The sequence below is a fragment of the Ambystoma mexicanum genome, chromosome 2p (genome assembly GCF_040938575.1).
Source record: "Ambystoma mexicanum isolate Mex_15411 chromosome 2p, UKY_AmexF1_1, whole genome shotgun sequence".
Classification (NCBI taxonomy): Eukaryota; Metazoa; Chordata; class Amphibia; order Caudata; family Ambystomatidae; genus Ambystoma; species Ambystoma mexicanum.
The window spans coordinates 153,163,700-153,190,512 of NC_090923.1; the positions used below are offsets into that span (position 1 = coordinate 153,163,700).

Sequence of the window (26,813 nt, forward strand, 5' to 3'; positions counted from 1 at the left end):
AAGTAGCCAGTCTGTCACAGGGCATTGAAGAGATGACCTAGTAACATGGGGGCACCAACCCAACGACACCCTTGTTGGAACTGGTAGGCCCTGGGTCAGCTCCCAACGCCACGGGACGGTACTTCCCTGATTTGCATCGCATCAGAACAGTGCAAACACAGACAGGGAAGGCGAAGCTGGATCCAGTCAATTTTTCGAAGCCCAAGGTTTCGAATGTAAATCCTTAGAATACATCTTTTCGAAAAGCCATTCTTTCGAAAACACCTTCTTCTGAAAAAAAATCGAATATGGTATCTAAATGAAGGTAAGTATTAGTACAGGGCTGGGGACAGGGTCAGGGTTAGGGTTTGGGTTAGTTTAAGGTTTACATTGGGGGGTTAAATTAGGGTTAGGGGGTAGGGTTGGGGTTAGGGTTGGGGCTAGGGTTAGTTTAGGTGTTAAAATAGGGTTGGGGTTGGGGCTTGGGTTAGTTTAGGGGTTACATTTGGGTTAGGGTTAGGGTTGGGGCTAGGGTTAGGGCTTAGGGTTGGGGTTGGGGTTAGGGTTAGGCTAGGGTTAGTTTAAGTGTTAAAATAGGGTTAGGGTTGGGGTTTGGGTTAGTTTAAGGGTTACATTGGGGTTAGGGCTAGGGTTGGGGCCAGGGCTAGGGTTTAGGGTTAAGGTTGGGGCTTGGGTTAGGGTTGGGGGGTGGGAGGGGTGGAGTGGAGGTTAGGGGGGTTGGAGGGGAACCCCCCCACCAATATACACAAAAACATTAAAACGTAACAAGGGGCTGGCCAGTGCTGAAATTTCAGCACTGGACAGATCCATGTAATGTTTTAAAGTTACAAAAAAAAGCCTTGAAATACTACTTTGAACATGTAAAAGTGCATTTCTATTGAAACCAGTCCATGTCTATTGTCGACGGATTGGTTTGAATAGAAATGCACTTTTGCATGTTAAATATAGCTTGTCAAAGCTTTTGTTTTCGAAACTTTTGTTTCGAGGCTTTAGTGATTCGAAACTTTTTTTTTCGAAACAATCACTATAAACCGTTTGTGAAGTGTGGATCCAAGTGAAGAAACAACTGAGCGGAATCCAGAATTCAGGGTTCCAAGCGGAGGCACGAAACAGGGGCTATGACAAGGCGTGGCAAATAGACTGGCACCCGAGGTAAGGAGAATGGAGAAAGAAGTTTTCAGGAGGAGGAACCCAGGACCAGAGACACATAGCAGGGAACTAGACCCCAAGACCAGGATAGGGAACCAAGGGGAGGTAGGCCCAGGACCTAAGGCAGGGAACAGAGCAAGGCTAGAGAAGAGTACAAGGAGAATGAAGGACCCAAGAATAGAACTGGGAGCAGTGAGGGAGAGCTCACAAGGAACAAGGAAACAGTACTAGGCAAGTACAGAGTGAGGATGCAATCCAGGAACAGACTGCGTTGAAGCGCGGTTGCCAATGGTGACCATCCGGTACCATAACAAGGCTTGAACTGCAAGCTGATGTTGCCGCAAAGCAATGAGGACTGCGCATGTGCAGAAAGACAAACACTGATGACGTTTGCGCATGCGCAAACCCTCGATCATGGCTGCTCACACAGAACCAGTGACCGGGGCCGAGTGCGCTTGAGACAAGCACCATCGAGGATATATCGTCCATGTCAGGAACTGCTGGACCCCAGAGCCCCTCCTCCTTATCAAGGTAAGTGGCGTAATACTTGCCCACTTTACTATTGCCAGGGGTCTTGTGCCATGTTCAGTGCACTCAAATGCTTGTGTCCTGGGCTTGGGGGTCCCAGGCCACTATAACTTAAAGTTCTGGACTGGCGAAGGCCTAAAGTCCTCACCCCCCTTCTCGTGAATTAGCTCGTTAAAGTTCAATTCTGGCCCTCACTTGGCCTTGCTGGGCACATTCTTTCTGAGTTACATGCAGTAATGATAAGACACAATGGGGAACTGTGAGTCTTCAATGAATTATCCTTCTGCAAGGCTGCCAGGGCTGCAAGCAGATGACCCACGCACACCCTTCTAATCCTCGGGATGAGATTGAGCATACTGGCATCGCTATGGCGCTAGGCCTCAATGTCAAAATGGTGTCTAACTTCTAAAATGTAGTCTCCTTGCACATGTGAAATCAGTACCAGGATTCACTATGTTTCCACTACAATTCATCTTCTATGAGCGATCCCCCTGCCCCCTACATTCTCCCAGCTCCCGTACAACATCTCCTTCTACAATCATCTTGTCCTAAATCTCTGAGGGGGAATTCAGCCCCCTTGCTCCACAACACACAGCTGAACTGCCTTAGGCAATGTATTGACGTTTTTTGTAGAAACGCACTTTCTGCCACCTGCAATGGCTTTATGTTGGTACAGCCTCAGAGCTTGCTGCCTTAGAGAGTGCTCAAGACAGCTTTACATTCTATGCCTTTAAGGGAGAAGGTAGGTAACGCCATCCAAGCATGTTGTTTAAGGAAACCATCTGCTGATTTTTTAAGTAATGATGCCCTAAAAGCTGCCTGGTTAGTCCAAAATCCAGAGGGAAAAAAGCAAATACCTAAATAATCGACTGGCACAAGGATAAGCACTTTATAATGATCTTATAATTTAGCAGTTTTGTACCACCATAATCATAACCTTGGTTTTCTGATGTTTTCTAACCATTCCCTTATATTCACAATATTCTTGAAAGTGTCTACGTGCTTAATGAGGTTGTTTTCCATTCTAGACAAAATAACTTTGTGATCAGCAAAGAACAGTAATGGCACCCTCACCTAGTCCCGCACGCGAACCCTTCGTGTTTATAAAGAACAATATTGTTCTGTCTCACTGTCATGATCAAATGTAAATGTCCAAAAGTCTTTATTGTAGACTGCCTCAAATGATCTACTATGACATTACCATTTATCAATGCCCTCACTTCTCAATGCAGAGCATAAGTCATCCTGGCCACTTTTAGGACTTAAACAAAATAAAAATAAAGCAGCTCTGGCAAAATTGACCGTATTCCATCTGGATCCAAATTAATCTCAAACCCTACTAAACTGCCGTACCCCTGACAGATGCCCCCTGGACAGATGACATTTTGGATGCAATTGGCTTCACAATTTTGAATTTTCTATCCATCAGACACTTCTATCCATCAGACACTTCTATCCATCAGACATTTTGCATTTTCTATCCATCAGACACTTGATTTTTCTGCCTGAGCCCAATAAGGGAATGGGATGGTAGATGTCCTGTCTTATAGAAAGAGATGATCTCTACAAAAGCTCTTGCTCAAGCTCTCTATTTGTCATAAATATGTTAAAGATTTAGGTAGCAACGGCCCCCAGATGTTAATGGAGTTTCTTCAACCTCCTGCACCTATTGTCTGACGCAAAGCGCTTGGAAAATGAGCAACTCGTCAAGCATTACATCAACTCAAAGGAAGCGCCGCACCCTGATGCTACACAACCCTTAAGTTGTAGTAGGACCATATCTCCAAAACAACCCAAGACTCCCTCTAAACCAGAGGTCCTTAAAATAGCACTACTTAATACGAGGTCCCTTAACAAACATGCGCAAAACATTCGTGATTATATCCTTGAAGAGAACTTAGATATCCTCTTCCTTACCGAGACCTGGTTACAAGAACCTACCGGTCCAACTATTAGCATAGCAGTCCCCTCTAATTATGGCATTCACTTCGAAAACAGAGCAATAGGAAAGGGAGGCGGAGTCGCCATAATAGTCAGACAAGATATACATCTTTTTTCTTCACCCATTCAATGCCCGGGGTGCGAAGTTCTCCACCTTAAATTCACCCCTTCCCAGAACGATTGTATCAACTTCATTGTAATTTATAGACCCCCATCACTCATATCAGATTTTAACGACGACCTTTGCCATATTCTTAACAACCTCAAAGGAAAGAACACAGGCACACTTCTCTTGGGTGACCTCAAAAGATGGAGGGGAAACCCCATCGACAAAGAGGCTATCAGCCTAGAAAAGAATCTCCTTAACATCAGCTATTCGATCGCTAATAATGGTCCCACCATCGATACCAACAACCAACTTGATTGGATTGTCTCCAATAATGTTGACCTTACTGTAACAAACATACAGCCCTGCATCTGGAGCGATCATTACAAAATCGAAGCCACACTATCCCTGCCGGTCAAAAAAACCTATCCCGACAATTTACCCAAAACTACCCAGAGTAGAAACCTCAAGAAAATTACGCCAGATATGCTCTCAAGGGGGATCTCACACATCATGGATAATACCACAGATGATGACCCCTGTGACACTATTATCACCACTTATAACAACTACTTCCAAGTTCTTCTAGACAAGAATGCCCCACTGAAAAACAAACTAGTGCGCCCCAACCTCAACCACCAAAGCTGGTTCTCCACGGAATTAGGCACCCTAAAATCTGCCAAAAGGAAACTTGAAAGACAGTGGCTCAAAAACCCCACAGTACTCAATAAAGACATATGGACGAAATCGGACATTCTTTACAGAAATAAAGTTATTGAAACAAAGAAAAACTATTACAATGAGCAAGTTTCAGGTGCATCCAACTCCACAGGAAAGCTGTTTCAAATCTTAAAAACCTTTGAGAAGCCACCTACTCTCACCCCTCCCTTGCAGCCATCCTTGCTGGACTGCGAAAAGGTCCAAACTGCTTTTTCTCAAAAGATTCTAAAAGCTAGAGACACCATCTTAAATTGCCAAACTAATGACACCCCAATGACTTACAACAAGGTAAATCCCGAGATTAAAGTACCCAAATTCCAATTCACACCAATTACACCAGAAATCATGGCGGAGACTCTCTCTAACATGAACTGCACTACATGCCCTGAAAACATATTGCCCCCCAAATTCATCCTAGATAATGCAGACACTTTTTCACCCTTTCTTTGTCGCATGACAAACTCGTCTTTTAGAGACCAGACTGTTCCCACCAGCATAAAAACAGTTACAGTTACACCATTGGTTGAAAAAACCCGGCCTTGACCAGCAAAATCCAGCCAATCTCCGCCCTATCACGAATTGCAACTTTTTGTTGAAAGTTCTTGATAAGGTGGCCACTCATCAACTTCAAGTGTATGTTGACAAGCACGACCTGTTACACTCACAGCAATCAGGATTCAGAAGTGCTCATAGCACGGAATCAGCATTACTCGACCTTCAATCTAAAATGCTAGAAATCCTCGATAAAGGCAAGGCCGGCCTGCTCATCCTATTGGACCTCTCGGCGGCTTTCGATTTATTAGACCACGAGAAGCTCCGTGAGGCCCTGGGAAATGCAGGAAACTGTGCCGCGGAAGCCATCGACTGGATATCCTCTTTTTTGAATGACAGAAAATCCAAAATCACCTGGGGTGGACACTCCTCTGGCACGAATCCAGTGGATTGTGGCGTCCCTCAAGGTGCTAGCTTCTCCCCTCTCCTATTCAATTTATATATCCGTGGCCTCTGTGCCCTTCTTTCACAGTTGGATATTTATTTTACCAATTTTGCAGACGATACTCAACTTATTATAGAACTCAGTGGAGACCACACCACAGACAATAACAGACTCTCAGCAATCTATAATACTATAGAAAGCTGGATGAAAGTCCACTGGATGTGTCTGAATAGTTCAAAAACAGAACTTATGACATTCGGATCTTCAAAAGCCTTATCCAATCTAGGCCCAGCCTACTCATCATTTCTTATAAAGGACTCTAGCATCATGGTCCGAACTAAGGTGAAAACACTAGGCATATACTTGCAATCCTCATTAGGAGCAGACGCTCAAGCCGCTTTTCTTAAAAAGAACTGCCAGTACCACCAGAGATTACTACGCCGCATTAGGCCATATCTCAACGCTACAAATTGCGCCACCATTGCTAGAGCCACGATATTGTCCCGACTGGATTATGGGAATGTGCTGATGCTCGGTTCAAGTAAATCTTGCATTAAACAATGCCAGATCATCCAGAATAACACTGTTAGAACTATTACCGGGAAGTCCAAGCGCGAGCACATCACCCATGACCGAATAGGCCTTCACTGGCTCGGCATTGAGGAGCGTATTAAATTCAAATCCCTGTCACTTGTCCACCGCTGACTTTTTGGCACGGCTCCTACATACCTAGAGAAGGAATTTCTTTGGTACGAACCAAGCCGCTGTCTTAGATCAGCAAAAAAAGGGCTACTCAAAGTTAGCCACACCAGAGTCAAAGCTACTGGACTCGGGAGAGCCTTCCCCACCAAAGCTATTGCACTTTGGAACGAGCTTCCTGAGAAACTCAGATTAGAAAGTAGCTACTCGCTATTTAGGAAGCAGCTGAAAACTCTACTCTTTCGATAATTCGCTACATATTCAGCATGGACTCCTTTGAGTCCCCTGTCCTCCTTTTTCATGTTGTCCTGTGATCCGTCCTATTGTGTTGTTGTCGCGCCCTGATGCTTGCGAGCTTCGGCGCGTTATAAATATATAAATAAATAAATAAAAAATAATGTCCATCTATAAATGTTGTGCAGGGATAAAATATGTATCCAGGGCTTTTTTGTGCATATTCACGCTTGCACCAACTCTCTTGAATGCAGAAATAGAAAAGCAGTCCCTTTTTTTCCTCTATATCACCTTTAACCTCTTGCTCAAGATCACTACCCTCTCCTCTTGTGCATAGAAGTTATGGAAGTGAGCTGGACATCTTGCCTCTTTCACATTACTTTTCACTTTTGTAATAAAATATGTAGCACTCCATGTAAGACTCCCCCCCAAAGAATTTTAAATCATTAGCTTGAACTGCGGAAAGCAGATCTTCCCAGGACCTTGCTCTTTTTCACAGAGACCAGCCTATTGTAGGCCATCCGCTGCTCCGTCCCGGAGCCACAATGGCCCTTTCCCTTTTTCTGCATCTTTTTACTAAAGCCCCCTGCAGCAGCTATTGTCGATACAGGTATATCTATATGATGGAATTTCATGATAAGCAATTGCTCTTTGTGAAGCCTGTTGTCAACGGAACCCACTTGTTGATTGTGTGTCCTTTGTGAAGAACCTTTTTCTAGATGATCTTTATTACTATTAAACATATGCTGGTAGCAATGAGCATTCCTAATCTCTTGAGCAATGAGATGTCCCATTACTATTTCCATGCTAGGGATTCCAAAGTCAGCAATGAGATGTCCTAGAACTATCTCCGTACTAGGGATTGGAAAGTCAGCAAGTTGATGTCCCAGAGCAATCTTCACACTATGGATTCCAAAGTCAGCAGTGAGATGTCCCAGAACTAAGCAAACATGCCAACATTCTGAAGCACCTAGTAGGAGTAATTCTTTGAGGAAACAGGAGAAATTAATTCCCTATAAGCGTGCATTGGAGTTAGAATCATTTTAGGCAGGAGAAAGGGAAAAATGCAATATTTCTAGTCACCCACCTTAATCAGGAGGGTTGGCATGTATAACAAGGGATTCCAAAGACAGCAGTAAGATGTTCCAGAACAATCTACATACTAGTATTTCCAAAGTCAGCAATGAGATGTCCCAGAACTATCTCCATGCTGTCAGTGTCCGGCTTGACTGAAATCCACAGGAGCTGATGCTGGCCCCACAGACCCTCACCAGGAGTTCACCTCTCAACCCTAAAGTCAAAGCTGAGCTGAGAACCCCAAGAAAGGGAAAGGGGAATTTGGATAAAATAACAACGGAGACACTGCAGACCTGCAACCTTCTGGTAGGCTCTGGTATCTGTAGTAAACAAATACACTAGGTTACTCATACATTAGTGTAAACCTTTTTATCTAAATTATTTTTTAAAACAAACTCTAACTTCTTTACCTCTTATACCCCTGTTTAAGACTTAGAGGTTAATAATCTTTAGGGAATATCCTGTAAGCAGTTGTAATGTTTTAGTGCATATTGTCACTAGCCATTCCAGTCTCTTTAATATCCTAAAGAAAAATGACTCTTGAAAACACCTTACAACCTTAGATATTCTTCTTTGACTTTTCAATTCATTTTACTCCAGTAAGTTTGAATTTTCTATACCCTTGAGAAATGCAGTCTTTCCTGAGTATTGAATTCTCTTTTGTGTGAAAATTGCATTTAGTAGAAATCCATAAACTTTCTTGAATGCTACTGCTTCTTCTGCGTGTGAATCTTTTCTTTGTTACACGTATGAATATTTAGTTACTTTCTTGAATAACTTATTCACTCTCTGCAACCATGCAATTAACATGCGAAATCACAAGACGTGAGAAATTGTCCTCGCGCAAAAAAATTACATGCGCAACTTATAAATACACGCGCATGTGAAACACGCACACCTTAACAAATACACGTGCACGTGAAACACGCGCACCTTAACAAATATGCGCACACGTTAACAAATTCACGTTTGCGTGAAACACGCGCTCGCACTTAAAAACTATGCGCGATAGTTCCAGTGGACCTGCGCTCTATCGCCAACCGAACTTGCGCTATTACTTGCGACGTCTCTCACGTGAAAATAGTTCACACGCCAAAAACAACTCGCACTCAATAAAAATGGACTTGCGCTCTATCGCAATCCAACACGCGCTCTCATACGCACGCGCTCCCAACACGTTGCTGAGGACACGAAGACTCGTGCACACGTTAAACAGTCTTGAAACACTTTTCACGCTATGTACAACTTGAAAACTTGCGCGCACAGTCTTTTCAATTATTTTCCATATTGTATATAAACTGTAAACGTTTTCTCTTCTTATAGTAAACTATAAACTTCTAAACTGGTTAAGTTTCTGATATAACATGGAAGTTCACTGTGAGAATCTTTAAGCTTTTAAAAGGAACGATCCCACCTGATGTCTTCTTGATCACTCTGGCTCAGCAACGATTTTCTGACTTCTTTAGTAAATCTTCTGAACTCTGAAAGGCCTCACTTAAGGAGCTTAACTAATGTACAACCAGCCACTGAATTTCTTTGGATGAAAGGCAGTTTAGAATCTTGCTCACCGCCCAAGACTCCAACCCATTATCCTATCCACCAATCAGACAAACCAAACATACTATTGTTCCTTAAACCAATCAGATTAAGTTTCTTTCTCTCCATCTTTACTTGGGCAACCACAATGTTAATTCTATGTACATACTCTTCCTGATTACTACTCCAGCCAGCCCTGACACATGCTAGGGATGTCAAAGTCAGCAGTGAGATGTCCCAGAACTATCTCTATGCTATGGATTCCAATGTCAACAATAAGATTTCCAAGAACTATCTCCATACTAGGAATTCCAAAGTCAACAATGAGATGTCCCAGAACTATGTCTATACTAGGGATTCCAAAGTCAGCAACGAGATGTCCCAGAACTATCCCCATACTATGGATTCCAATGTCAACAATATGATTTCCCATAACTATATCCATACTAGGAATTCCAAAGTCAACCATGAGATGTCCCAGAACTATGTCTATATTAGGGATTCCAAAGTCAGCAACGAGATGTCCCAGAACTATCTCTATACCATCGATTACAATGTCAACAATAAGATTTCCCATAACTATATCCATCCTAGGAATTCAAAAGTCAACGATGAGATGTCCCAGAACTATGTCTATACTAGGGATTCCAAAGTTAGCAACGAGATGTCCCAGAACTATCCCCATACTATGGATTCCAATGTAATCAATGAGATGTTCCAAAGCTAACTATGTACAAGGAATTCCAAAGTCAGAAATCATATGTCCCAGACCTATCTACAAACTAGGGATTCCAAAGTCAGCCACACAATGTCCCAGACCTATCTCCATATAATGGATTCTAATGTCAGCAATGAGATTTCCCATAACGATCTCCATGCTAGGGATTTTAAAGTCTTTAATGAGATGTCCCAGAACTACATCCATAGTAGGGATTTAAAAGTCAGCAATGGAATTGATATGTAGCAACCCAAAATGTCTGCCAAAACACCAGACATCTGGTTAAGGCTGAGGTCCATAGAAAGAAATGGACTATTTGAATTACAAACAAGGAAAAATGTATAAGTAGATCTGAATATGGTTGCTAATTTGTTGCTTGCAATCCTCTGCATTCTTTGACTAGTTGTATTAGGTCATTGCTTCGGCCAGATATCCAGCTCTGTTTATGAACATATTGCTGGTTCAAGAGTTCAAGATTTTTAACGAAAATGCTCAATGTCATCTCATTACATTCAAAGGTCATCTAATGGCACTTGATGTGATGTCATTGGTGGGTTTGGCAAAAATAAATCCTAAAATAAGTATTTTTTTAAAAAACAAATTGAAATACTTATGTGTTAGGAACATTTACTTGTGAAAGCTGTCTACCCCAGCTCTTTGCTGATATGGGTAGCACATTATATTGCCTTTTTAAACTATTAATTGGTCAAAGGACATTGGATGTCACTTCTTCTAGCCCTATGAGTTTGGTGGTTTGACACCAATTGTAGACCGAGTTTTGAGAAATAAATGATACAACAAATAATCCATATTAGCCCACTCGGAAACGTTTTGAATCAGAAGATGAGAACATAAAGATAAACGTCTGAAAATGTTCTTAAGATTTGCAGTGTTCAGAGTTAACTGAAAAACAAAGACACTAAGGAAAATCTCCCAAGTCCAAGGTGTACACATTATTTTCCAATACTGCACGCAGTTCTGTGTTAAAATCTTGGTGACATTGATTTCCTAAATTGTGTTCATGGGTGAGTAACTCATTTTTTCACCTCCCTTACAGCCATGTTTTTCAAATGGAGAAACACATCATGTAAATGCTTTACCACTTTCATACCCTCCTTTCATTGATGACCCTTTCTCCCTTGGGATCCCTTTTGCACTCTTGTCCCTGCTCCTTCACCCCTTTTATCTTTATTTTACTTCTTTTTATTGTTTAGCCCCGAACCCCACATGCTATAATTGCCTATATTTTCTATTAAATGCTTTTATTATGAAAGCAGTCCCCATAATCCCTTTTAAAGAGTCTTGCAGCCCCTACCCCTCAGACAGCCTTGCCTCCCCCTGGGATGAGGGGTGGAAAACCTGCAGTTCGAAGACCACTGCACAACCTCCTTGTGGATAGTAAGAATGTTGTGAAACATAGGTGTTATTTGTAAAATGGTCGTTTTTTTACACGACCCACAACCTTTTGCTATTTCAAAAAACTGTGGAACTACTACTTTAAATAGTTATTTCTTTGGATCCAATGTCTCATTTTTATTCTAATTTCCCAGGTAATCTATCGGGCTCTGACGCCTTACAACAGGATCTCAGACCCATACGGTCCTGATGCCCAGGATCTTATGAAGCTGACCAACCTGAGGCTTCGGCTGTTAAAAAGGCAGGACTGCCCGTGCCAAGGAGCTGGGTTGCTGGAGAAGCCTCAAAGATTTGCCCATTATGCCATCTATGACCTCATCGTCCGTGGGAGTTGCTTTTGCAATGGGCACGCTGAAGAGTGCCAGCTCGTCAATGGGACTGGGGCCGCAGAGAATATGGTAAGTCGTGAAGCTCTTTGAAGATGGCTTAACCATTGTTACAAATGTTAGGTTAGTGAATGATTTGCCATGTTTTTACTCCATGTTTTTTACACCAAAAAACACTTTGTAGTTCATGTGAGCTTTAGAAATTGACCAGATTCCTTTACTAGAGGGAATTAATTGCCAAATTTAAAAAAAAGGATTGAAAGGCAATTCTTTCAGGGGCCACTTTAAAGTCAAAAGTAAAACTGTTCATTATCTTTCAGTAATGGTAGACAAACCAGTAAGCAGAAAGTATTTCACGAAGTTTATCCCCCAGGTGAACACTAACCACCAATTCTAAAAGGGTACTTCTCTTATGTTAGTTATGCTCCACTCCAGTCTTAGCTCACAGTATAGCAACCTGGTAGACAATATAATGAGAATAGATTCTACTCATTCAGTGTACTGAGACAGTGGGCCTCATTACGACCCAGGCGGTAAGTTACCGCCTGGGCCGTGACTTTACCACTATGGCGTAAACTACGTTTACGCCATGGTGGTTGGCGGACTTACCGCCCCATTCCGAGGTCGGCGGGGCGGTAAGTCCCCAAACCCCATTTACCCTTCCCCATTCCCATTTTTGCCCCATAGGGCATAATGGGAGTGGGGAAGGCGTTAATTACGCCACCGTAAATTACGGTGGCGTAATTAACTCCATGGTCCCTTAGCGCCATGGATTTTAACACCTGCTAAAAGCAGGTGTTAAAAGCGCCATGGCGCTAAGGGACCTCGTAGTTGGCGGTAAGGGGTCGGCGCAGCTAACGCTGGCGTTAACCCCTTACCGCCAGGGTCGTAATGAGGCCCAGTATATTCTAAACATAAGTTAACCAGACCTGTGTGCTAACCCATAGATTTCTTGTAAAATAGCTATGCCTCAATTTACGATTTCAGTATAACACTGTATTTGTATGCTTTTAGTGCATCTTGTGGCCGGGGTACTAAAAGCAATATGACCCTCGCGGCGGAATTAAGCAATATGACCTGGAATAAAGCAATATGACCTGTGCAGCGGGGGCATTACCGACTCAGATAATGCCCCGGGGCCTTCGTTAAGGCACCTTGCTTCGCTCGGGCCTCTAACTATGGGCCTCGGGACATTACCTGAGTCGGTAATGCCCCCGCTGCTCAGGTCATATTGCTTAATTCCAGCATATTTTTAAAAATGTGCTGGAATTCCAGCATATTTTTAAAAATGTTCTCTGATGATTTCTTACCGTTCTTCTGGTATGGTATATCTTGATATGATTTTAGCCTGATGAGTCTCCCAGTGGGTGTGCATATTTTGGTGGAGTATGCTTTGGACTCTCCCTAGTTTGGCCAAGAAAATATCTGATCATCCGTTGATCCAAGAGCTGAGTTATTTATGTTCTCTGATGCTTGGTCCAGGCGGAATGGATACACCTCGTACTTCTAGTACCAGGGGCTGGTTCAGAGTATTATTTGCATTTAGCACCAGTAACTGTGGATTACTGTTCTCTTGCCACGCCTCGTGTTTGTTTATATGTTAAAGCTGTGAGGGCTTCTGCAGGTAAGCCTGTTGTACTTTATAGGTTAAGGGTGTGACTTTTTCCATAATTTTATATGGCCAGTTCCACCTGGCCATTTGTTTATTTTGAGTGATGGGCAGTAGGACCATCTCTTTGTCTTCCACTTGGAAAGTACTTAGCCAAGTTTCTCCATTGTAGTTTCTTTCTTGTCTGTGTTGGGCTTCTACTATATGGGTTCTCACCAAGCGTCGGACCATCTGCATGTAATCCATTGTATTCCTGATCATGGCGTGATCACTGGTTTGTCGATGGTTTGGACATTCACACTCCTATCGCTGGATATGCAGGGCATCTCTGGGATGTCGCACCCGTACACCAGTGCCAATAGGGAAAACTGTGTAGATGCATGGGGGCAGGGGGTTTCCTTACTGTGAAGACGGTCCAGAAGATGAGGTCATCCCAGTTATGCTTGTCGTTGGAGACCTATTTCTGTGTCTTCTTGAACCTTTTCTCCACAGAGTCTGTCCGGCGATGGTAAATGGAGGTTGCTAGGTGCAGATCTTCATTGGTTCCTTCATCAACCTTAACATGAAGCTACTCCCCTGTTGTATCTACATTTTGGTGGGGAAACCTACTCTCATAAAGAAACAAATGAGTACCTTCAGTATGACCTTGGATGTGTTACTTTTCATAAAAGATGCTTCTAGATATAGCAGTTTCCTGGTCTAGAGGGTTTGAGGTGTCCGACTACATCAATACTGATGCAGTGTAAGGTCATCTCAATTATTGGTAGTGGCTGTAGGGGTGCCCATCCTGTGAAGTCTTCTAGCAGATAGGAAAGCAGGCACAACATCCTTGTAGTTTGCCATATGTTTCTGGCCAATAAAATTAACTGAGCAGAGTTTTCTGTTTTACAGCACAAGGTGCCCTGCTCCTACGTTCCAGTGGCCAGGCTCCAGCATGGCCTTCCTGAATGTTTTTGAGACCAGCAATTGACAGTAGTTGGTAAATCCCTTCTAGGGCTTACACTGACGTGGTCCGTTCATCTCTATTAAATGTGGAGTCTTCAGTGTCCGACTTTCATTTCCAGAGACTAGGTTCTTCTTTGCCTGGCCTAGGAGAGGACATCAGGGTTGCAGGTAAAGGGAGGTCAGTGCTGGGACTGTTTCCCGTGCTTAAGTCATCACGCCACACCCTGCTTTGTCCCTGTTGGTACAATCCAGCATTGCCACCTCCTAGATGTGCAGTATAAGTAATGGTTCACATACCAGTTGGGTGATGGGTTGGCCTGGTTTCAGTGTAACTGGATGGTCCCTCAGATTCTACAGGATCACCATGACCTCGTTTTGGTAATCTTGGTCAATCACACCCTTTCCTACTTCCAGGGAATATGTATGGGCCAACCCTGACTTTGCGACCGTTCTTCCATAAATCTCCTCCTGTAACCCCACTTTTAGTCTGGTCTGAAATATGCCAGGCCTCTAGGAGGACTGGTAACTTCTTCATCCCCATACACTTTGCAATCCACAGCTCGGGAGCTGACTGTTGTTGTAGACTAGCAGCAATTTTTATTCTCACCACTCCCAGCATCTTGGTTCGCATTGGATCACCTCTGTATCAGGGTTGAGAGATACTACTTCTGACACCACATGTCAAATATGGTTCAAGAATCACCCGTACTCTCAGAGGTAGATTAAGGGGTTTTATTTGACTACTTGTGGAGCATATGCCATCACTCTCTCTTGTATAATATTGAATCTATTCTCTAACCCAGGCATCCATATGCCTGGTTAGTGCTACTGAAGTTTGACCCCCACTGTCTGAAATTGACTTATCCCAAATGTTTCGGTCTGAAAACCGTCTGTCTATACTCGCTCAGGAAATTTCAAACTGCTCCTACTATATCTAGATGTTAGAGGTCTAGATATAGATTACTGTGTAATGGGATATTGTCTAATACACGGTTGGCCAATTATAGCATGCCCACTGCCATCGCTCTCGTTCTACTCTCACTACTTCATCCCTAAACCTGACTCCTCCCACCAGTCTCATAGATCTACTATGGCACTTCTCCTAGATCTCACCTCTACACATTGATGTTACTCCTCCTTCCACAGCTTCACTACTCCCTCCTCCGCCACACTAGTAATCTTTTTTATTTATTTATTTATTTTATAAACAGGGCGGAACAATGCTCTTTCAATCACAAAAGAACATATAATAGATAAGAAATCAGATTTGGCAGGAAGCAGCGAGATTCTTACAATGGGGTAAGTTCATGTGAAATCCTGACCAGGGTGTGGAGGGGAGTAGATGGACCAGTCACTGGGGACAATACATGGTTGGACCTACATAGATGAAGGAAAACCAACGTTAGACATTTTTAAGTAAAGACAGGCAGCACAGCCAGCTCTGTTAGGGATATGACCATGATAGATGAAGTGCTATAGTGGAGGCAAAGAAAGTGAGGGATAGAGGCAAGTCAGAGGAGAGAGAAAACGTTAGCTAGAAGGCCGATGAGATGTAGTTCAAGAGGGTAATTTGGAGGTAAGGAGGTTGGGTTTTAGTTTGCTTTTGAACAAATCCATGTGGACTGTTTCTCGGATGTCCGGGCGAAGAGAATTCCATGCAAGTGGAGCAAGAAAAGAGAAAGAAAGAAGAAGCGCAAGGAGGGCGAGAGCCACAAGGGTAGTCGAGAAGGCAGTGTGGAGATTACAAGAAGGCTTGTAGAGTTGGATAGAGGAGAATAGACACAATGGTGCCTTACTGTGGATAGATTTATAAAACGAGGAGAAGAAATTTAAACCTGTCCCTGTTTTGCATCATCAGCCATACATCTTGGAAGTAGGTGCGGTGTGAGGGAGTTCAAAGAGAGTCCTGGTAATGAATTTAATTATCTTTTCGAGAGGTCAGAAAGCATAGCTGGGGAGACCAAAGCGGATGCTGTCACAGTATTCTAGTTTAGAGAAGACAAGAGTGGTTAAGAGATGCTTGGCAGTGTTGAAAGTAAGGAGGTGTCTGATTTTCCTAATATTTAGGAGTTTGAAGAGAGCCACCATTGCTGTTTTGGAGAATCCCTCCTACAAAGTACTATTCCTCCCTTCACACTACGCAAGTACCCTTCTTTCACTCAGTAATAGCCGCTTCACAATTATTCCTTACACTACGTCCTCTAAACACTTGCCACACAAACATGCACAATCAAACTGCATTACCACTTCCAGTTCCTAGTCAATACCGTAACTCTGCACAATCTGCCACCACCAACCTCCGCTCTTTTCTCCCTTCTGCTAGTCTCTTGATAATCCTCCACCTCCAATTCTGACCTTCTTCTGGTTACCCACACTTCCTCTTCCCAGCTTACATTCTTCCCAAATTGGATAGCTTTCCCTGTCCAATCTCGCCATGATGTCTTCTCCCTGGAATTTGTCGCATATGGAAGCTAGCGCCCCCGTTGAACAAGGCCACATTATAAGCTTTATGCCACAATACATATGGATATAGCGAGAAAGAGAGAGAGAGAGAGAGAGAGAGAGAGATCAAAAGCATGTTGCTCCAAAAGAAATTATTCTAACAAAGTCATTTATTTGCAAGCTTTCGTGGTCTTGACTACTTCCTCAGGCAGGGATGAAATGGAGCATTAGAGAAAGATGCCAGGATTACAGCTTCAATGGTCCCTCCTTGTATTCCTTTTTTTCCTTATGTGTGCCTGTTTATGTACCTAATTTGTAGTTTGTTCAGGAAGGCATGTGTTAGATTTTGAATCCCCCCACATTTTAGTCTTCAATGTTTGAAAGGTGCACTCTGTTTAGTGGAGTGTGGGCAGTGGAACTAAAGAAAAAAATGCAACAAACATAAAGCGCATTTATGGCAGGTGCAGTCCAGTTGAAGCTCAGTACTGCTGGCCGGACCCTTTGCAAGATCAGGGGTGGCGCAATCATCCACATTTCAGTCTTGTGCCTCTATAAGGAGGAACAACCAGTCCTGTGTTAGGCCATTGACTCCAGTCAGCCCCAACAACCACCAAAACCCCCTTAGCCCCCATTGCAAAAGCTTCCCAGAGACCTGTGATGGCCTCTGTCTCATGTAAGACCCGGCCCTTTCCTCATGGTTGTGATGAAACACAATCCTGATATGGTATCACTTTTAAGACCTTGTTTATTGAGGTTATTTGTTCACAAAGCCATAGCATACATACCATACATGTCGTAATTGAACAAATAACAAGGAACTTGCTACCCATTGCCATACCACACCACTCCCGGCGGATCTCAATTACACAATATAACTGTGCATCCTCAACCCATAGTTTCCATTCGCATTATGACTATCCCCAGATCCCATTACACACTGTTTTATAGAGATTAGGATCTCCATCCCCTATTCACCTCATGGCATCCAAGCCCTGTCTCTCCTCTCACAGTATGCTCATAGCGGACCCCATACAGCTTGAGCCTGATTACAGCAGGCAGGGATGCTGCATACCGGGACTCTTTCGCCTCTCAGCCAGCCATAGAGTTGAGCCACAGCTCTAATGTGGGGGTCAGCCCTCTTAGCCATGCCCTACATATGAAAGCGTGGGCCACTGCCGATGCCATACATATTAGATGCTGCTGCACAACCCCTTCCCTCATGAAGATTGCTAGCAGCCAAGCCATAGGTTCTTGTGGTACCTCCTCTCATACCATCTCTTGCTTTGCAGCCATAATCTTTCACCACAGTATCTGCACATTATAACAAAGCCACTATAAATGAAGGAAATATGCATCTAATTTGTGGCATCGGTCGCACTCAAAGGACCTGTCAGGGTAGTACTTTTTTTAATGGGCAGGTTATTAATGCATCTGGTGTGTTTGAAGTGGGTCAATTGATAGCGACTATTTAGTGATGCCTGACCAACAGTGGAACCTGGCTTGAGTACAAAGAAGGAAGATTTCCCTAAATCGTCACAATCGATTGACCCACTTCAAATACTTACAGCAGATGTATTATAGACCATATAACTAATATCCCATTTCCTCTGTGCCCTGTCTTCCAGTTCCACTTTCTTTTTTTTTTTTATTTTTTTTATAATAACAAGTTTTATTCATTTTATAAACATAAACATACAAATCAAGAACAAAAAACCCGCTCAAATCGATCGGGTATACAAGCCTTCTCTAAGCACGGCTCTTCATACACATTGCAAGTGTCAAACTATCAAGTCCCTCATATAATAAGTTGCAGGTCATCCAAATTATACACGATGCAGATGGGTCTCCACGGGAGTCCAAACGTCTATGGAATCAGTTCCACTTTCAACGATTTGATCATCCTATATAGGACAGACACTAGTCTGTTGTAACGCAGCAGTGTTGAAACATATTGTGGCTACTGGGGATGTTAATAGTTCGCCCGGCATGCACAGCCATTGTACCTTTAGGTCATGAGTGAGCCTGTAGAATAGTAGAATTGTGATTGAGGAGCAGTGCCTTCTGCTTTTCAACCTGTCCATGGATATATACCTCCCATCTACAAACAGATCGCACAGTGTAGAGATACCCAGTGCCTCACATTTCTGCTGGAAGGTTTTCTCATGGGTCACATGAACCCCCCCTTCTATGATATGATATGATACGTTATTTATAACATGCTTAATACCCAGAGATTTCTAAGCAGGTACTGAGGATCGAACCTGTTTTGCTACATGTCGTCTAGCTTCCAAAGTGAGCAAGCTGCCACTGAGCTATCCTCCCGGGACACATTTTACAGAATGAAGTCTGGTGTATATACGCAGTCTTCCCCTATCACTTGCCCCAGAGTATCGCCCATCCCGCATCATAATAAGTAATTGCCTTTTCTATGCCTGCATTAGGAACCTCTCTTGTTGGGGCCACCACCAAGCTGCATATTGTACCTGTGCTGTGATATAAAATAGATGCATATCAGGGTAGTCCAACGCTAGCCACTCGTAGGGTGAGGAGAGTATGTCCGATGCTATTCTGGGTTGCTTTCCTGCCCAGGCCAGTTTTATTAACAGACTTTTTGTCCAATCCCAGAATTTAGATGGAGGGGATACAGGCACATTATTGATGACATATGGTAGTTTGGGGACTAATGCCATCTTCGCTAGGGCCGACCGGGCCATCTCTGAGAGAGGCAGACGGATCCACATATCCACCTTTTGTTCTAACTGCACAAGTGTCTTCTCATAGTTTCCCGTGCAAAGCGTAGATCTGTCAGTGGTGACCAACACCCCCAAGTAATTGATTCCCAATGGGACACCATTTGAACCCCATCTCAATATCCTGTTGAGACACAGTCCGTGTCAGTGGGAGGATCTCTGACTTTTCCCAGTTTATTTTGAGCCCTGATAGTTCCCCACATCTTTTACTATGGGGGTCAGGTTCTTCCCAGGGTCCTTGACGTACAGCAGCATGTCATCCGCGTAAAGCGAGATGGCGCTGAGCCTTGAGTAGATCTTTATTCCTCTGTGTGCATGATGTTCCCTCACACAACAGGCTAGGGTCTCAATCGCCAATGCAAACAGACGTGTGGAGAGGGGGCATTCCTGTCTCGTCCCACAGGAGGGTAATATCGCCTGGAGACTATTTTATTTGTTAAAACCATAGTCCTGGGAGCCATGCATAACAATTGTATCCACTACATGAACAATGTACTCAATCCTATCCATTTGGGAACCTCAAACATGAAAGGCCATTCGACTGAGGTGAATGCTTTTCCTGCATCTAGTGAGGCAACCATCACCAGGACGTCCTCCCTAATATTATGCATGAATGCGAAGAGCCTTCTGAAGTTGTTTTGGGTAGGCCTGCCGGGTATGAATCCTACTTGATCCGGGAGTACCAACATAGTCATATTGGGGTGTAGCTGATATGCCAGCTGTCGAGCAATTATCTTGTTATCAATATTTATTTGTCAAAACAGCCCATATGAGGTGCATCTGGTAGGGTACTTGAGTGGTTTAAACAGCACTGTAATTAGGGCTGTCCTAATCATGGACTCTGGGAGTGGCCCTGTCTCGTACGGTGAGGCATACATCTGCGCTAGGTTTGGGACAAGAAAGTCTGCATACTCTTTATAAAATTCGGCCGTAGGGCCATCTGTCCCTGGGTCCTTATTGCTAGGGGTGCCTGATCTCCTCTGGTGTGGAGGGATCATTTAGTAATATAGCAACCTCTGGATCAAGTCACCCCAAAGCTACTTGGTTAAGGAAATCCTTCATCTGTGGCAATCCTTCCTCTGTACTGTATTACCCTCCTGACGGTCCGGAACGTCTCATTGATAGACTCAGCATCACATACTACTTGTCCCGTTGCGGTGACCGGGTCCCTTTCTTTAAGAATTGTTATTGTGGCTCTTTGGGTTCCCTCAAATATTTACACTCCCTTTCAACTGTGAATTCTCTCCTTAATTCTATATCCACTTCAGGACCACCACCCTGCAGTTGTCTGTGCTCCAAAACTTTGATTTTTTTCTCTTCCAGCATCCCCGTGGTGTGGCTCAAGCCATTTAGAACCGAGCCCCCCCCCCCCTCGACCCCTCCTTAGAGATCCAAGAGCGTTGTATACATTACTTGGATGGGTCCCATATTACCTCCACATCTCTAAATACGGGAAGGGGGGTGCACTAGCACGTTATTCCTAAATCTCCAACTTGGTGTGCAGGTTTTCTGGGATTCTATCATAGATTACATTACTCCAGGGGAGTAATACGAGTCTGCTCGATGAAGCACAGACTACAAGTGACAACTCCGCTTTAGAATGGATCTGTGCTGAAGCCAAGTTATCACATGCATGAGCAACCCGTTTCAACAAACAGACAGAGACCTTCAGAAGACTGGGCATAGGCAACTGAATAACTGAATACAGAAACAGCTGAAGCCCCACATACTTGTTGTAGCTTTCCAGATTGGTATATATGTCCAGCAAAAGTAGAGAATGTTTTTTTCGTACGGTGAGTAGGATGACTAATTAGAACTGCAGAGCCCAACTTCCATTATTCGCACAACAAGGGTTTCTTACTGAATCACAATGAGACGTTTGAAATTTAAAATTCTGGGCGCACTTTTGTTCCCATAATGCTTTTTGCTTTTATGCAAATCGCCAGGATTGGGTTCTATGAAGAGATACCATATTGCTCGGCCGGCCCCCACCTCCCCACGCCCACCCCTCCAAGGATGAGATGGATCCGCCAAAACATTATTTCCATTTCCAGCACTGCCTATAACGGAATTTTCTTTATAATGTGGTTGCGCAGCACTGCATATCAGAGCGATAAAGAGCCAAACTTAGAAGAATATATTCAATCAGAAATATATCAAATTGAAATGACTTTTTGTGTCTAATGACTTTCAACGGAAGCCGCACGAGAGATAATGGGTCCTTCGACTGAATAGAGACTTGTTTTCGATGTCCTTCGGCGGCGGAGTTGGCGAGGCCATCCTGGGTCAGCTTTGTTTTCCCCGAGAGGATGAGCTCTTTGGCCCGTCCCTCCCCGGCTCGCTTCCGCGCCCGTGCTCTCTGCTCACCGAAAAAAAAAACACAATATCCCCTGTCAAAACATCTTGTGCCGCGGGTCTGATAATCCCTAAGTAGTTTTCACAGTGCCTGAGCCCGGCCGTGCCAGCCTGCAGGAGCCCCCGGAACGGCCCTGCCAGGGACTGGTTGCCGCCGACGGCAATTCAAAGGGACATTTTTTGGAGGGGAATAAAACGGAGCGCGCACATCAACTGGATGATGAAAAGCAGCAGAATTCACAATCCTCCGGCTGCCAATTCCACCGCGATCCTTATTGTTTAAAGTCACTGAAAGACAACGTGCCCGGCATTTTAAATTTATTATTTTAATTGCATGATCTTAACGAAATGTTTTCACCACATCATTTTTGCAGGCACTCTTGTAACAACATTTCTGACATCTGTAATGAAATGAGAAACTTGAGGAGTAGGGCGGCGAGTCTCTATGAAATGTTATAAATCGGAAATGACGTCCCCACACACACATAACCATTTATTTCTTTATCAAGCACCAAAAACCTATGGGCATTGGGGTGCCACGAAGACACAGCGACTGTAGGGCAACGGGACGACACACAAAGAAGCTCTGCGGGGAAGGGGATGCCTAGGTGAAGAGGTGGGTTTTCGAAAACACTGCAAGTTGGTTTCATTCCGTAATCCGAGTGAAATGGCGTTCCAAAGTTGGGCAGCTAGGACAGGGAAGGATTTTCCCAGACCCCTACACTTTTTAGCTCTAGGCACCACCAGCAACTCATTGGTTCTGGAATGAAGGGGCCTGTGTGTATGTAAAGTGCTCCTTCACGTATTTAGGGGCGTTACCAGAAACGAATGTGTGGGTCATGGCAATGGCTTTGAAGCAGATCCTAGATATGACAGGAAGCCAGTGCAATTCCTTTTGGGCACTGCATACGTGATCTCTTTTTGGCAGGTAATATACAAAGCGAGCAGCATCGTTCTGTCCGATCTGCCGGGAGTTAATGCAGTGAGGCGAGGCCCCCAGTAACAACGAGTTGCATTAGTCATTTTTTTTTTTTTTTTTTTTTTTTTTTTTTTTATTATTGAATATAGTTGTATTACAACAACTTTTTCAACTTAGTCATTAGTCAAGACATGGTAGACATGGTAGTATGATTGCACTGGCCCATGGGGCCCGATTTCTTTGGGACAATAGGGGTTTGGCATGTCTTAACACTTTGAGATGGTAATGTGTACCGTGAATAATCCCGTCGATATGAGCTGCAGAGTTAACATCTGCGTTCATTTGGACCCCAAGGGTTTTCACTTTCTTCCAGATGAGAATGGCGTGATTATCGATGAGCATGCAGGAGTATTCATCTGAGAGTTTACCCGGTAACATGCATCGAGCCAAAGACCAACAGTTTGGTTTTAGAAGGGTTAAGGCACATAGGGCCTCATTACACGGATGGTGGTAAGGGTTTACCGGTACCGGTATTTTACTGGTACCGGTAAATCCTTACCGCCTTACTACGAGGTCCCTTTGCGGGTTGGGGAATTTAACGCCTGCTTTTTGCAGGCGTTAAAAACCAACCCGCAAAGGGACCAGGGAGCTAATTACGGTACCGCAATTTGCGGTACCGTAATTAGCGCCTTCCCCATTCCCATAGAGCCCTATGGGGCAAAAATGGGAATGTGGAAGGGCAATGGTGGAAGGGGGGAATTACCGCCCCGTCAACCTTGGAATAGGGCGGTAATTCCCCTTTCCACCAAGACGGTGCCGGTATTTTACCGGCATGAACCATGGCGCTTATAGCGCCATGGTTCATTAGCGCCATGGTTCTCCGCCATCTGTGTAATAAGAGTTTAAGTCTATCCAGTCGTTGATAATACAGTGTATATGCTTTTACCGTGCGTGATCTTGATTGAGGTTATGACTCAACTCAAAAATGTGTTCAGTGTCATCTGCGTAGTTGGAGAAGTACACATTGAGTGTTGTCCTCAGATCACCTAGAGGCCTAATAAATAGGTTGAATAACGCTGGGGACAAACATGCTTCCTGTGGGAACCCTAATTGATAGGTTCAGGGTCCGAGGAGCCCCTTCCCCAAGACACACGTGAGGTCCTGTTACCAAGGAAGGAGGAAATCCAGTTGATGGCACTCCCGGAGCAGTGGCCTGGGGAAACCAACCGACTCAGTAAATATGAGTGGACTAGCACGTCGAAAGTGTCCGACAGATCGATATGTATCAGCAGGCCTGCCTTCCCCTGTTCTACAATGCTCAGCATTTTGGTCTGGAGGTCCACCAAGGCAGTCTCTCCCCCATGGGCAACCCGGAAGCCTGATTGATATGGGTTGAAAATGTTCTTAGATTCCAGGTGGTTTTGGAATTGTTTGGTGGCAGCTTTATCAATCACCTTGAGGAGAAAAAGCATATTAGTTATAGACCGCAGGTTGCTGGGTTTACTTGGTTCTAGACTGGGCTTCTCCGGGAAGGGTGAGACAACCACCTGCTTAAGGCTGTCTGGTATAGTGCCATCTCTAAATGAAGAGTTGCTGAAGCAAGCCAAGAAAGGCGCAAATATTTCAGGGGTCTTTGTCACAAATTTAGAGGGCAGGATTTCTCCCGCATAGGAGGTCGGGCGTGTGGTTTTTAAAATGTTAAGGATAGACGGGCAAAAAAAAGAAAATGTACCAATGGATTCTGGCTTTATTTTTAAGGTGGGTGTGGGGTGCGGTGTGTGTGATTCCGTAGAGGCCACAATCTTTGTGCGAGCTAGTGAGATCTTGTCGGCAAATGCTTGCACGACAGTCTTCGTTGGAGAGGACATATTGCTGGGGTTGCACCATAGGTTTTACTAGACAACGGTACATTTCAAACAACTTTTTGGGTTGATTGTTAGCCGTCTAGATTTCTTTATTAAAGACATATTTTTTTTGCCTCACAAATTAGATAATTATAAATGGCGCAAGTGTGTTTCCAGGCTTCTTTATTCTCCCTAGATAGGTTTTTGACCTATGCCCTTGGCATGTTGGTTTATTTGGGCCATCTAGGGATTAAACCAGCATTGTTTTCAGGGGTATCCTTCACTGTTTTCTGTCGGAGGGAGGCAACCTCATCCAAAAGATAAATCAGGTTATAAGAATCTACTAACGCTTCCGGCGAATCTGAGTCCTGGGCAAGCTGCATGATTGGCTTCAAGCATTTATCCAGAGCCTCAGGTCTGACCCTTTTGAGGTTTCTGCTGGCTATTTTTAGAGGTTTGGAGTGCTGTCTATTGGGCAGTTGAGGCAGGGATATGACTGTCACTATGACGGAGTGGTCTGACCAAAGGCATGCTTCAGTAAGGGGAATGTCTAGACTAATATTTCTAGCGAAAATCCAATCAAGGGTGTGTCCCCCTGAGTGGGTTGGCTCAGTGTTGAGAATTTTGAAATTGGTAGCCTGCAGTGACTTTAACAGGTCCCTTGCATCCCTGTCGCTCGCCGCCCCCAGCCAGTGATTCATATCTCCAAGTATAATAGTGGAGCTGTGTGGGTGTTAAGCGTAGCCAGGATACTCTATAGTTCTTCATTCAAATGGGGCATGGTGTGTGATGGACAGTACACAAGCACAAAATTGATGGAGCAGTTAGCGTTGGGAATACGTCTTAGGTGGATGATGTTGCAACCAGTGCTTGAGATGGGGACCTCATACACCTGCCATTCTGATTTAGCAATAAAAGCAACCCCCCCTCTCCGCACAGTCTTTGGAGCGGTTCTTGTTAAAGAAATGATAGCCCGTTGGTACAGCGAGGCCTATTTTAGGGCCACATAAGTCATTGAGCATGGGCCTCTTTATAGAAAAGTGCAGGTAGCTTTATTTTAAGCATATACTGCAGGCCATCAGGGTTCTAGTTACTCTTGTAGTCTGCACATAAGATGTCACCTGGCGGCCATCCACATTCACTTCAGTTCAGGCCCCCAACTGACACATTCATCGTTCTTGTGCTCAACACTGGCAACATTCTCCTGAGCTGTCAGTCATACTCGTGCATCAACATTCCGGATGGCCAAACAAAGCAGGACAAGACGATATGTGCCCAGTCACATCTCCCTTCCTTACTGACAACAATACAACCATAGAACACCTGCATTCAACCAGGCACAGCATCCCCCTTCCTTACACTCAGTTCAGTCAGATCAATTTCACACACACAACCGCACACACAGGTGGACACGACTCACCCACGGTTTTATGTGATTTTCCTTCTTTTTTGAAGGCCGCACACAAAAAAGACGGATTTATTCACATCCTTTTTGTGCGGCCCTCAAAGAGCAGAAATAGCTCATACACGGGGGGCTTTCACAACCCCAAAGTCCCAGGCGAACCATTCCATGCCCACACGCACCCCTGACCCTCCCACACTGATGGGTTCTCTTTAAATTCAGGGGGTTCACCCCTGAAATCTCTTTCCTCCTTGCACCCCTACCGGTTACCCCCACCCACTGACTTCTTTCGCCCCAAGCATTCCTACTTAATCCCCCACCGCATACACACACAACCAAGCAGTTACATTTAGCGTCTGCTCCTCACCCTCGCCTCATCACAAATATTCTTTCATTTCACATGCACACACAAAAAAACAAACACACACTCACCTGGGACTGCCGCAAGTCCTCCTCGGTGCACCGCCGTGCCAGTCAAACCCTGCGCGCACTTGTGTACGTCGCAGCGGCTGACAGTTCTCTCAGAGTGGTCTTTCTAAATCGGTCATTTATGAAATCAATTTGAAATAATCGATGGATTCACTTAGTACCCTCGCCCACACACTTGAACTGTACGCTCCAGGCATTTTGGGTAGTACCGACAGGGAATCTTAGGTCACCACCACATCAGGCCTAGGATACAACTGTCAGTGAGGTGCAGAGCCAAGTCATGGCACCCTAGGCTGCTCTAGACCCAAATATTACTACCATACTCTGAATGGGGTTGTACCGTTGCCCCCAGTGCAACACAAGGCATGTTTCATGAACAGACTTTCACTTTCCTAAAAAAGAACACAAACTGGTGCAACCACCCCCGCAACTGAGTGACCCCAACACAAGTACACGCAATACTACCCAACCACTAATAACACTGTAAGCTTTGCCGCCACTGACTACTCACCACCTGCAAACCATGAGTACATGACCAATTCATACGGCACTCTGACCGTACATCCACGCACACTCATGACATCTTGTGTCACTACACACTTACTGCACTGCGAGACACCCCCAATTGTGTCCCCCGACATTTGCCATCTCACCTGCCACACTCATTTGCGTCACCAGACACTTACCAGACAATTCACGCATCACCGGATGCACTGCACCCTCACGTGAAT

General features: G+C 44.3%; 1 protein-coding gene across 2 annotated transcripts in view; it reads left to right on the top strand.

Moving 5' to 3' along the window:
* The window catches only part of LOC138566297 (netrin-4-like), a 429,115-nt gene that overhangs the window by 136,017 nt on the left and 266,285 nt on the right, over positions 1 to 26,813 (top strand). For both annotated transcript variants that reach the window (XM_069643402.1, XM_069643401.1), the window contains exon 3: positions 11,196 to 11,459. In XM_069643402.1, coding sequence (XP_069499503.1) covers positions 11,196 to 11,459 — 264 coding nt within the window. The remainder of the gene's footprint in view (positions 1 to 11,195; positions 11,460 to 26,813) is intronic.